Source organism: Neovison vison, chromosome 13 (assembly GCF_020171115.1).
Source record: "Neovison vison isolate M4711 chromosome 13, ASM_NN_V1, whole genome shotgun sequence".
Lineage (NCBI taxonomy): Eukaryota > Metazoa > Chordata > Mammalia > Carnivora > Mustelidae > Neogale > Neogale vison.
The window spans coordinates 102,509,821-102,523,878 of NC_058103.1; the positions used below are offsets into that span (position 1 = coordinate 102,509,821).

General features: G+C 42.0%; 1 protein-coding gene across 1 annotated transcript in view; it reads right to left on the minus strand.

Moving 5' to 3' along the window:
- Positions 1-948, minus strand: part of RORA (RAR related orphan receptor A) — a 102,135-nt gene extending 101,187 nt beyond the window's left edge. The window contains exon 1 of the mRNA XM_044229717.1: positions 855-948. Coding sequence (XP_044085652.1) covers positions 855-885 — 31 coding nt within the window. The 5' untranslated portion in view covers positions 886-948. The remainder of the gene's footprint in view (positions 1-854) is intronic.
- Positions 949-14,058: the final 13,110 nt, after the last annotated feature.

Here is a 14,058-nt window from a genome sequence, read left to right on the forward strand (position 1 = left end):
GAAATCCTGACCAAGGCGGAAGGCCGGGCGGGGAGACTCGACCGCGACGAACCCGCGCGGGTCGGCCCTCACCGCCGTCTAACTTGCACGGCCGCCCGCGACTCCTGTGGGCAAGGTTGCCTCCCCACGTCCATCCACAACCCAAAGTATCACAGCGGAGGTGCGCTGAGGCTGCGGCGGCAGCCCGGAGAGTCTTGGCACGTTCGAGAAGCCCGTCTCGCTCGGGCCCGGGCGCTTTCGGAAGTAGCCGCGTCGGGACGCAGGGCGAAACGGCCGCACTTTCCCCGCCCGCGGCCGCTCGGGCGCTCCGGGCCTCCCGGCCGCCACGGGGCGGGGGGAGGGGGGAGGGCGCGAGGCCCGGGGCGCTGACCAGTCCCCAGAGATGACATCGCGTCCGCGCGCACGCACGGCCCGGCCGGGCCGCAGCGCCTTCACTACGTAGGCCGGAGCTGTCCGGGGTGCGGGCCCTGAGGACCGACTGCGGGCGTCCCCGGCTTCCTCCGAGCTCTTCAGATCCTCCCCTCCCTTCCAGAAGCGCCGCGACTCCCAGCAAACTTTCTTCCGAGAGCCCCGCCGGGTGCCAGGCGGACCCGGGCTGCTGACAGGAGTCAGAGGGGGAGGAAGAGGGGGCTCCAGCCCGTGCGCCTTTGCCCCCTACAGGAGGCAGGCTGATCCCGCGGCCGGGCTCAGGTGGCGCCGCCGCTGTGGCCCAGAAGGCCCTGGCGGGGCTCGGGCGGCCAGCCCCGGGCACTACGTGCGCTCGGGCAGGCGCGCCCACCCCTCCCCCTGCGCGCCCTCCTCCCCGCCCCCCGGAGCAGCCAGCCCACCCGGCCCCGGCGGGGCTCCCGGCTCACCTTTCATCGCTGCGATCACAAAATACATCATTTAAGCCGCGGTGCGGAGAGCGCAGGGAGAGCCGATGGTCCGACCCCGGAGCCCCCTCTGCCGCCGCCGCGCCGCCGCCGCCCGAGCCACAGCAGCAGCTGCCGCAGCTGCCCGCCCGCCGAGAGCCATCCCGAGCCATAAGAGGCTCCATGTGACCGGCTGACATCACGGCCGCCGCTCTGTTTACACCGCGCCCCTCCGCTTCCTCCCCGGGCGGGAGGCGGGAGGCGGGAGGCAGGCGCGCCCTAGCGCCGCGCCCCGCCCCGCCCCCGCGGGCAGGTGAGCGGCTGCGGCTCGGCGGGCGCACCCTAGCCCGGCGCTGCCCTGCCGCGCCCCCGGCCCGCGCCCAGGCCCCCGGCCTTCTCTTCGTCTCCCAGAGCACCTGTGGTCGCCAGGGTGCTCTCTGGACGCAGCGCCCCGCGGAACGCGCGCCTGGCCACTTTCTGCCCCCACCTGGTGGGGCAAGGGGCACGCAATCCCCCGCCGCTCTCCTGCTGCTTTTCCCGAGCCCCCCGGGACGTTAAATACTCCGGTTCGTGGGCGGAAAAGAGGGATTTGGCCTGCGGGGTCATTTCCCAGAGCGCCCCAGCTCTGTTCGGAAAGAGGGGCCCATACGGGTCCGTGCAGCACGCTGTCACCCGGGACCTTGCGGGCGAGTGGAGTGAGTGCCTTCTAAGTCTTTCATGGGAGACTTGGCCTGGGCAGGGGGACCTCCGCCCACTCAAACGTTGGTAATCTCCACCACACCAACTTCACCAAAGGTGTCTGTTTACACCTCTCTCTTCCCCCAGGAACACTGTTATCTGGAAGGAGAGCTGAAAACTATGTGAATATCCTAAATGATAATCCAATCGCCAGCCAGCTTGAGCCACTAAATTCCCAGACTCTTCCATATCCATCATTCTCTCCAGGGAACCCATCTACAGGTGGGAAAGATTCTACTTTTTACACCCTAAAGATGAGATATTGTGCCACTTTGGGCAGGAAAACAAAAATACCTATATAAAGGTAAACTTTGTGAATTCTCACTTAAAATTAAAACTTAATTCCCTCTGAACTTTGAAGCTTAATTCTTTTTACTAGCCTATGGAAACTTAAATCTTGACATTATTACTACATGAATCTCTTGAGGATGAATTTCAGATGCTTCATACCCAGAGCCTGCATTATTTGAAATTTTGCTGAATGTTAATAACATTGACCACAACAGGAAAAAAAAAAATCTCAAAAGCCCAGTTTACATACCTGCTACTGTTACTTCACACCACTTCAATTTTCCTTTCTTTTCTAATGGTCTGTATTTCCATTTACAACTCAAAATATTATATGGTTATTAACTGATGACTTCATGCTGATTATATTAGGAGAGTCCTAGCATTTTTCCCCCCATAAAACAGTTGTCCTTGTCCTGAGTTGTGCTATGATTTAAAACACAGTCAGACAATCAGCTCTGTAGAAAACTAGGATTCATATACTCCCCACAATCCCCAGCTTCCCTTTCAAGGCAAAATTTACACAGTCCTGATTTAGAAGGTCAGAAATCAAGACATAGCTTTATAAAAGTTTGATTTTGGCTAAAACCATCCTAAAGTTTTTCCTTTAGGTTTTTTCTTTTTTTAATTTCAATTAAATTAGCCAATTTGTAGTACATTAGTTTCAGATGGTGTGTTCAATAACTTATCAGTTGCATATAACACCCAGTACTCATCACATCACATGCCCTCCTTAATGTCATCACCCAATTACCCCATCCCCCTACTTTACATTTTTTTTTCAAATAAAACCACAAAAATAAGAAAGTATGAAAGTGGGAAGCCAAGACCTACCCATGTTAATTCAGCTGTCCAGCCATAGCAAAGTGGACAAGAGTTTCAAATGAACCAACCATACCCACTGATGTTTACAATTATGAAATTAAATCACACCACCTTCCCATGATGCAACTGTATCTCCCAATGAGGCAACACCCCTCAGTTACATTGACACCATCCTTCATATTTGGTTCTTGATTTCCCCTAGTCCTAAGGACTGTATAACAAGGAAAAGTAAAGCCAAGCTATCCAGTAGGTAGGTCCCAGGTACAATTTTCTTTCCCTTGTACCGCTGAAGGATGGAAAGACATCAGTGATTGCATGCTTCTAGGTATGCTCTTCATATTCCCTACAAATGAATCCAGATACACAACTCGGAAAATTCACAGTGTTACTTTAAAACAGTATCCTGTTTTAGAAAACAATGCTTTGAAAATGAGCAAATCCATTAGCTCTAGCCTGCCTGTCAGACATCTGACTCCAAGGTAAATAGTCTTACATTACTAGTAATCGGTATTTATTTCCAGACCATTTCAAATGAAATCGGTAATCAGGAATGACATGTAACGTGACATGTGTGCTCCTGCAATTACAAGTAGTAGAATCAGTCATCCTATAGATATGTCCCCAATAGAAATATAATCTCATAATACTTATTTGAGATATTTACACATTTATTCAACAAAGACATTTCCAGGATAATGTAATACTGACCTTAGCCTTTGGAAATGTGTTTCATTCTGGTCCTATAAATAATGAGCAACAGAATTTCAGATATTAAGTCTTAACCTTCCTGTGTGGCTAGATGCTATTTGTAATACATGCCTCTATTAAATGTCTTCAGCTTTTAACCCAGGGTACAATATTGTTCTTTATATTAACATAAAGCTCTCATGAAACTTTGAAAGTAAAAATGAGAGCTGTTTAAAACAAAACAACCTTGAAATACAAACTTTCTATGAAATTATAAGTCTTCCACCAAATAAATCAGTCAGGAATGAAAGGATCCATAACTCCTCTGATACCACCAAATTTGAACCCTAAACGACGCACATTTCTGTGAAAACTTTTACCAACTATATATTAAAATGTAGGAATAATTATTTGGAGTCTAATAAAAAAGATTTGCAGAGTACCTACTATGGGGGAGAAACAGTATTAAGTAATATATTCTTTCCACTTAAAATTTTTTTACCAAGTGTTCTGAAAAGAAAATAGAAAAAGAGTATTGCTTACATGAAGGTAATTACACAGGATGGGAATTCTTTACCATGAATAGAGTTACGTTACACATTACGTTTTTATTCAAATGTTTCTATTGGCTAATCTCAGAAAAGGAAGGTATCCTACATACTTATAAACACATGTAATTCATTTCAGAGTCCTCCAGACCTGTAACAGCCCCACATGGGGTCCCTATATACTGGATTTCACATTTGATCTGTCACTTAGCAAGAAAGTGGAGAGACACTATTGGTGCCAGGTTGTTCCCAAATGCCTATGTGAGGAAAGCCTGCTATATTTCTACAGGATATCTGGACTGGAATGTAATCAGTAAATTGGTGCCAATCTTCCCACTTTCAGAGATTAAATAAAGAAATGATACTTTATGAGGGTATATTTGATTTTCCACCAAATAAGGTTTGGCATACCGCACTGACTCACACTAGAATGCTGCTGTTAGGGAGAATGGCAAACCAATGGATCAAGAGATTTTTCTTGAGTGGGCAAGGATCTCCTAACACAAGACGATTTCAATGTTTGCGGCTGCACGTGAGAGAGGATTTTGGCTCTGTATCTCACCCAGGCCCTGCTTCTCCCTCTCTAGTGTGTGGCAGCCTGCTAATTCAATTAATTTCTTTCTAGCAGAACAAGAAAGGGATCAGTGAAAGGTTAATGTGGTCCTAGGCAGCTTGATTCAACCGAATTCTTAACCACCACTGCACTGTGATCTGTAGGACTTGGGCCATTCTGACCGACACAGAGCCAGGGGAGCAGGTCTCCTGTGGACCGGACAGGGTCAGGCCCAGAGAGTTCTAAATAAGACTACTTGGAAAGCTACAGAGAAGGCACAGACTTGGTTAATTTTTCTGGAAGGAGCCAGTGTCTCATAAAGGAACATTTTTTTTAAAAAAATGGCATTATATTGGTGAGATCTGGAAACCAGGGGTGACAGAGAGGCCCCCTTATTAATGAGTGGAAGGGTCAGAGGATGAACAGATGAACTCGCTTGCCACTCGTGATTTTAAAACAAATGTAGATGTCGGTGTAGATGTACATGTGTGTATGCTTACACATAGTCCATGAAGTACGGTAAAATACAATGTACTTTGGTGGCAAGAGATAGCTTCAATTATACACATTCAGACACACACGCACACACATTTCACATTATCAAGCACATTCACTGAATGTGTGTAATGTGCCTGCTATTGTCCTGGAGAATCAAACAAGAACAAGCTCACTAATCAGTTGACCTTGGCTCTGGATACTGTAGAGAAGTCAGCTCCCTGAGTCATCTGAGCAACCCTAAAGGAAGGCAGTGTCTGGTTGCCCACTGAAAAGATGTTTGCACAGCACTTTGCCCCTCACAGTTGACAGACGGCTCCAAATCATTAGTGTGGTTATTAGTGTAATGAGATGTTAGAGGTGAAAGATTTGGCTGGATTGAGACAATGGTGAAGGGATTCTGAGATTTCTGGAACCACATATCTCATACATCTATTGGGAAATTCAGGAACTGGCAGATGTTTTGTAACCGACACAATGAGGGGAAGGGTGAAGTTCACAGGCATACAGATGTGAGCAACCTCCATGAAATCGGTAGGTAGCAGGTGTCTTACTACAGACACACACACACACACACACACACACACACACCTGCCAAGGCAGCAAGGAAGGAGATGCACATCAGAGGCCTAAAGGACCTCTGTGACTTGTGTTCCCATGGGGTGTTCTCACCCCACTCCTGCAGAGGGCAGGGGAACAGGCTATTCAGGAAATCATTTTTTTAGTTAAAGGAATATGACAACTAGAAATAAACTCAAAACCCGGAGCCTGGGTTCAAGTTTTATACTTAGCTAGCTGTCTATGGCTCCCTGGACTAGTTATTTCACTTCTCCGGCCCCTTCCCTGTAAAATGAAGGAATGGGAACAGACATTGAAGTGCTCCCTCAACTCAAACATCCCACAACTACATTCACGATCACATCCTATCCACTTCTTAGGAACCACATCTCCTTCTCTCTGCTGCACCACATCAACGTACCTCTCCAAGGAGGCTTCTTTGTGTCACTGAACTCTGCCGTATGGTCGAACGAGCTCTCACATTAGGCAAAGCTGGGCCCCAAACCAAACTTTATCCCACTCACTAGCTGAGTGATTTGAATAAACCTTTGTTTCCTCATATGTGAAATAAGTCTGGTGGAGTCTTGACAGGCCACTGTAAGGATTAAACAACTTAAAGAAAGGATAGAGTGATTACCTCTTAGTAGGGCTTATGAGTGGAAATACCATCACTACCCCCACTAGCTCCTACATTGTTGTACACATAGAGCCTGTGCTTGGCATAAATTACTGATCTTAATAAAGTTTGTGTTGGAATGACTATTAGAAAGCACATTTGCTAAGTTTTTTTACAATTTTGAAACTGTGTGTATGTGTGTGTATGTTTATTAAACAAGCATTTATTAAGTACCGGCTAAGTATTGGGAATATGAAGATGAGTACAAATTAAACGATCCCTTGTTCTAAAGGGTCTTGGTCTCACTTTCTTAGGTCTTATCTCCTGTAAGAGCGGGAGCTCCCATCCAATACAGAATGTAAATATCTGTGTGTCATAATTTAAAGAATGTGCGCCAAGACATGAAGAGGGAAAGAAAAAGATTAAGACATCAGACCTTCACTCAAGGAGCTTACCATCTAGCAGGCACGTGAATGCCACACTTACAATGTAAGGCAGAAACAATGTTCCAGAAATAAGGTGCTACGTAAGCCAAGAGTAAGAGGAGGTACTTTGTGCAGGGTTAAACTTAAATTTTATGAGAAGAAGGACTTGATGGAAGAGGTACCACTTGAATTACACTTTGAAAGACAAATCTAGTGGCTAGAAAAAGGAATAAAGAATATCTTAACAGGCGGGCAGAACGCAGATGAAGATACAGAGAAAGAAAATGCCTCTCTTAAGAAGCTAATAGTGAAGGTTCACAGCAACATACAGCACATATAGACAAGGAATAGAGAAAGCTCACAATGTAGGTTGTTACTATCTCTTCTGCTTTTCCTCACAGTGCCTAGCACAGACCTTTGCAAACCATATACATTCAAAGAATGAGTTTTGAAAAAATAATCGAGGGCAGAACAAGAGAATTGCGCTTTAGAAAATAAATCTCTTTGCTGCTCACCCATTTCATAGTCTTATTGTAAGGATTAATAGTCGGTTTGATAGTCATAAAGTTAAATTACACTTAATAAAACACACAGAGCAAAAGAGTTCCACATCACAGCACACAGAGGAAGAATAAAACTGGAAATGGGTGTTATTTCCTCAGAGCGAAACGCTAAGCAGGACATTTTAGGATGAACAAGATAAATTGAATATTATTTGATTCTGTATCTCATCCTTTTAAGTTCTGAAAATTATCTGAGACAGTTCTATTAATATAGATGCTTTGTATACGGGCCATCTTTTATTTTTTTAAGAAGCATCTTAAAAATATATTTTCAAATAATGGAGAAAAGATAAGCAGTTACAGATGGTTCTCTCTATTTTTGTCATGCATGATCAAGGGCTGCAGAGTACGTGGGCTTCATTGGGAAATCCGAGTCTCGCAGCGAGGAGCATTCCAGGAGCAAATGCTGGCATTATTTTGCTTTCGCGGAGAAAATATGTTTCTGTTCAGTCAGGCAGAGTAATCAATTATTCTGCATTATGAAATACTCATTTTATTACTATTGACATTTCAGACAGTGGTGCCACATGTCAATAGTCGTTCGGATGCTCCCATTTAAGCTCCAGCTTATAGGATGGGATTTGTTTGGCTGACAGCATTTGATCAGAAGTCTCTTCGCCGCTCTCAGATGTAACCTATTATTTATGTCCAGTCCTGCACTGGGGCAATATGCTCTGAGTACTGAAACAAGGATAGATTTGGGTATGCTCCTCTGTTGTATTAAGAAATGTTAAAATTCTTCTAAATATGTTCGGCTCACATTAAAAAAAAAAAAAAAAAAATCAGTGCTCCTCTCTTCCATTTTGTAAGACGGAGGTAGATTAAATGAGGCATTCAACTCACAAGACTCCAAAATTCACATTCGATTTCGAGTATCCACTGAAGCCTTATGTCCCCAAAGATAACTTTCCAAAATCAAAGGGGCTTTTCGATAATTACACAACACTGTTGTTGCTTCTTTTACCTCTCCTATTGGTTAACAATACCTTGAGACTTACTCTGTGGTAGGCACTGATGCTCTTTTTAACATTTACCCCGAACTCTCTTTTTAGAGATGAGAAAACTGGAGCACAGAGAAATTAAGAAACTTGCTGGGAACAGAAGGCTAAAAAATGGTGGAACCTTAAGAACAACCTTTGTAAGTGGGTTCTAGGGTATGCACTCTTAACCATTATGCTATGACTCTCAAACTTTTAAAAACATTTTCTTCGATTTGAGCATTCCTCAGTATTTTGAAAATGGCAAGCTGACTTCGTCAGGAATCAAAAATTACTACCCTAATAAATTTTAGGCATGTGTGCAAGAAATTCTTTTATCACTAGTTCCTATAATTGAGCAGGGTTAGCATGTGTCATTATGAATTATTGCACAATTTAGTAAATTATTTAATTACTTACTAATGAAGAAGCATACTGTACACAGTTGTAATTATCTTATTTGAAAACAATGTTGCCATTTGTACATTTAAGAAACACCTGCCACACGTTAACTCTTAAGGGGAATTCTTTCTTTTTTTGGAATAATTAAACAACCCTAAATATTGGAATGGAATGTCCAATAGGGCTTCAAGGAAACTAAAAACTACAAAAGCCAACACTGCACTTCTAAAAGACTTCAAAGAACACATCTGTTAAAAACATTAAAAATAGTAATTTTGTAGTTCACCCTCTTCTACTGAAAAACCATGAGATAGGGATATTCATTGATTTCGCTTTTCCAAATCATATCACTGATGCTCTTTTCATAGTTTTTGCAACATATCATATAATACAGCATTTCCTTTACCTATTCAATCATCCATACCAAATGGATGGTATAATGGTATAATAATCTTAAGCACAGTCACTTAATTTTCAATCCAATTTGAATAAATTGTTGTCCACATGTGTTGATTATAGTCATGCATGGCCCTGTTATTTATACAAAGACATCGTATGTATATGCCTTTTAGATGTTTTGACAACAAATATTAAATACAGATCAAAGTAATTTTTAAAATGTCATAATACAAGTAAGAAAGAGTGACTTATTTATGTAAGTGATGGTACAGATTATTGAGAAACTACTGATAAATATTATTGAATTTGTTGTAAAGGCTTAAGTACATATAGTAATAGCCTCAGAAACCCCAACTTGCTCATTCTTCCAAAGGCAGGGTACATATTGGATGGTGAAGGGGACTTTTATAAGCTAGAATGTATACATCTTTGCTCCTTGAACTATAACAGAGGGAAAGTGACAAAGCCATTATAAACAAGGAAGAATAAAAAAGAGAAATACCAGAACTGGAAGACACTCACAAAGGTCAGGTGGTAGGTCTTACTGCTTCCAAGGATGTGAGCAGTTCACCACCCAAGTCTCAAAGTTGCCTACATTACATAACCACATATAAGCAAGATAAGCAATAGTGTATTTTTTCTAATGTCTTGTTTTCATCTCTATTATCCTAAGGTCAAAATGCCATCGAACTGGGTAATTCAAATCAAACAGAAGTTTTGCCCTCCTATGAAATATGCATATATTAGAAGTATAGTATAGACTGCAGATGTCACCGCTTGTCAAACAATCAGTAAAGAATGGTTTCCTGCAACCAGTAAGAACCAGGTTAAATTTAAGCATTAAAAACAAGAGAAAAGGGGCGCCTGGGTGGCTCAGTGGGTTGAGGCCTCTGCCTTCGGCTCAGGTCATGATCCCAGGGTCCTGGGATTGAGCCCCGCAATGCATCGGCTCTCTGCTCTGCAGGGAGCCTGCTTCCCCCCTCTCCCTGCCTGCCTCTCTGCCTACTTGTGATCTCTGTCTGTCAAATAAATAAATAAAATCTTAAAAAAAAAAAAAAACCCAAGAGAAAAGAAAACATGTTTTATATGTTCATAGCATCCACTGCTCAGTTCATAGTGTGACATGAATTACACAGTGTTTATTTTATACTAACAGTGTGTTATCACATAGAACTATAGTAAAACACATGGAGTACCTTTGTTTTAATGGCATTTCTTCCTTCCTTCCTTTCTTTCTTTCTTTCTTTTTTTTTTCTTTATGGAAACACAACATCCAGTGCTATGTTAGTTTCAGGTGTACAACATAATGATCAGCAATTCTATACGTTACTCAGGGCTTACCATCATAAGTGTCATTACCAGATGTTTTTCCCATCTTATTGTCTACATTCCCTATAATGTACAAGACAGTGTTTTCTGATGTTATTGGGACAAAATAGAATAATTGTATTTTGATTCATCATTCAAATCTCAGTTTTTCACCTCTTCTTAAACTATAATTTACATATATAGTAATACACACTCTTTTTAGTGTAAGTTCTTCGAGTTTGACAAAGGTATTAGTTGAATTAGCACCAATTCCATCAATATATGGAAAAGTTCCATCTCCTTTCCTCCCAGATTCCTCTCTGCTCGCCTGTAGCTAAATTTCTTCCCTTCCCTAAACCCAGGCAACCACATAACTGTTTTCTATCCCTATAGTTCTGCCTTTAAATAATATCACTTAAATGGAATAATATATTATGTAGCTTTTTGACTCTGGTTTCATCTACTTGGCATGACACATTTCAGGTACATCCCATGTTGCTGAGCCTATCAATAATTTGTTACTTTCTATTGTTCAGTAATAGTCCATCCCACAGTTTATTCCTTGCCTAACTGATGGACACTTAGGCTGGTTCCATTATTTAACATTTACAAATAAAGTTGATAACATTCACGTACAGGCTTTGTGTGAATATATTTTTCTTTCACTTGGGTAAATGTCTAGGAATAGAACTGCTAGCATGTATGGGATATAGAAGTTCAATGATAATAAACGCCAAATGGTTTTTCAGAGAAGCTGTGCCATTTTGCATTCCTATTAGCAATGGTCTAAGAGTTCTAGTTGTCCTGAACTCGCACCAGCACTTGGTGGTGTCAGCTGTCTATCTCCCTAGTGTCTGTTCTTGTTATTTCACATCCTTAGGTTCTATAAAGTCTCTAGGACCACTGAAGTGGCAAATACTGAATCACTGTCTCTAGAGGAAATAGAAGGTTAGGTTCCTGTGAGCCTGTGCTCATAACATTTTTGTCAACTCATCAATAATGACCTTGTTTTCTGTGTATTTGTTTAAAGACACTTTATTTGATGGATATTATGGGGTCACTAACATTGAACTCACAGCCAGCATTCTTGAATGAGACTTTTCTAACATGTATTTTCTTTGTAAAGCCCATCACAGCCTTCTTCTACTTGAAGACACCAGCGAGGACTTTAGCTGTATGCTTGAGGGCCATTTTAAATAGTAAGATCACCAACAAAAAGCACAAAAATTATGAAAATGCAGTACTACTTACAATGTGAAAAGGACACTTATTTACAGTATGAGAGCTGAGACAAGAAGCCAGAGCTCTGGCTCATCACACCTTAGGTGGGGACGTGTATCATGATACTCCACCCTTGGGAACAAATCTGAAAATGGCAGCTAGCATTGATTTGGGGGTCATGAACCAATTTTAGTTAGTAGGAAAATTTACAAATACAGAATCTGCCAACAATGAGAATCAACTCTGTCTACCCATCTATGTATGTATGCTCATCTATCTACCTACCTATTTATCTTTTTTTTTAAAGATTTTATTTATTTATTTGACAGAGAGAAATCACAAGTAGATGGAGAGGCAGGCAGAGAGAGAGAGAGGGAAGCAGGCTCCCTGCTGAGCAGAGAGCCCAATGTGGGACTCAATCCCAGGACCCTGAGATCATGACCCAAGCCGAAGGCAGCGGCTTAACCCACTGAGCCACCCAGGCGCCCCTATCATTTTTGCCATCCTACAATCTCAGTCCAAATGTTACCGCCTTCAGGAGGTCTTGGACAACCTTCTAGCCTCCATCAGAGGAGCTTTCGGTTTCCACTGGCGTCCCGATCTTCCCTTTCCATAAACCTATTTCTTCATGCCATTCCCCCCCAACCCCCGGTACTCATTTGTTCTCTTTTACGTCTTCTTTCATGGACTCTAGACTTAGAGGGAGGGAAGACATCTGTCTTACTCAGCTTTGTATCTCTGGTAACACTAAGACTTAGCACAGTGCCTGGCATATATTAGATAGATGATGGATAAAGATTCGTTGAATAGATGAATCAGACGCACTACCATTGCGCCACGAGGTCACATGATTTGTTGAATAGATGAATACTTCTTTTGAAAGCAGCGTGTGTGGTGGACAGAGCACTGGAATTGGGATTGGAAAATTTGACTTCTTACCACAGTTCTAAAACCTTGTGGCTATGTGACTGGCAATCAAGGACTTATTTAGAGTCCTTGAGCCTCGGTTTCCTTATCTATAAAATTGGAAAAATAGTACTTTTCCGGGCAGCTGGGTGGCCCAGTCAGTTAAGCTCTCGACTTTAGCTCAGGACATGACCTCAGGGTCCTGGGATGGAGCCTGGTGTGGGGCTCCCTGCTCAGTGGGGTGTCTGCTTGTACCTCTGTCTCTCCCCTTGCTTGTGCTTTCTCTCTTTCAAATAAATAAAATCTTAGAAAAAAAAAGAAATATAATATCTATCTTTCAAGATTTTTAAAGACTATAAAGGTTAAGACAGTAAACATTAGAACTGCTCATATCTGGCACAGGTGATAACCAGTAGTCATTGGATTAGAGTGGTTTATGAGACACAACCAGATGCTTAGAACTACATGAGCGACACGAACTATACTAATGAAAAATACGAAGAGTGAGTTTATTTAGCCGCCTGGAGAGTACCAACTCTTCATACATTTAGTGATATGTACTCAGGGAACTCAAATAGTTTGGGGAATTCTTCACTTTAGAAGTAGATGTTTTCTGATTCTGTCCATTAGCCCCGCTCCTCGGGAACAAGGTTATGTACATCATATACCCTATGAATATGTCTTCACAAGAGCTGATGATTTATCTGTTCCATTTCAAAAATATTTTTTGAATATTTGAAAGTGATTCTTCAGTAATACAACTAGAGTTTGTATTCTCTGAAAACAAGATTTTTTTTCCTCTTTCAAACACTCCTGATAAAACAAAGAATGAAACACAGTTAATAAGTGTATTATGATTTTACCTGAAATATTTTCTTAAAAAGATCTATTATGTCCCTAAGGTTTTGAGGAACAAAAATCAATAATTTCTTTTTTAAGATTTTATTTTTAAATAATCTTTATACCCAATGTGGGGCTCAAACTCGCAACACTAAGATCAAGAGTCACATACTCCACTGGCTGAGCCAGCCAGGCACCCCCAATATCAATAATTTCTATAAAATCATCTCAATCCTCCCATGTGCAACTAAGGGCAATGATATAATATAAATGGCAAAATGCGGTGGAAAAGAAGCTGTATAAATAAAGCCGTGGTTACATCACTGAAAATGTATACATATGATTGCCTTACAAAATTACGATGATCAGATATGCTTAAGTGACACCGAATAAGATTATTGGTCTTCAGTACATGCAAAACATGATGATTCACTAACAAAGGAAGCTAATGGTAGGGAGGGAGAGGTGTTACGTGTGTGCATTTGATTACACAGCAGAACAGATAGGCAAAACCTTAGAATCAAGAATTATTATTTTAGGCGAAACCTGATTGTTTCCTAACTTACATTTATGTTAATTTTTCTTGAGACTACATTCTTTAAACACATGGGTTCTTACAGAGAACATAACAACAGATCTAAATTAAACTTAGGGTTTAAAACATCATTTGCGGACAGGCATCCTGCAAGTGTTTTCCACAGAAACTCATCACTTCCGATTATTTCCAGGCTATTTTAAATGATCTTGGACAGGGCTACTGAATGACTTGTCAGGGAGCAGGAAAACATTATGACACCACTTCTCCAGATTTCTTCCTCCAACATGAAATATTTGGGATCATTCTAATAGAATTAAAGC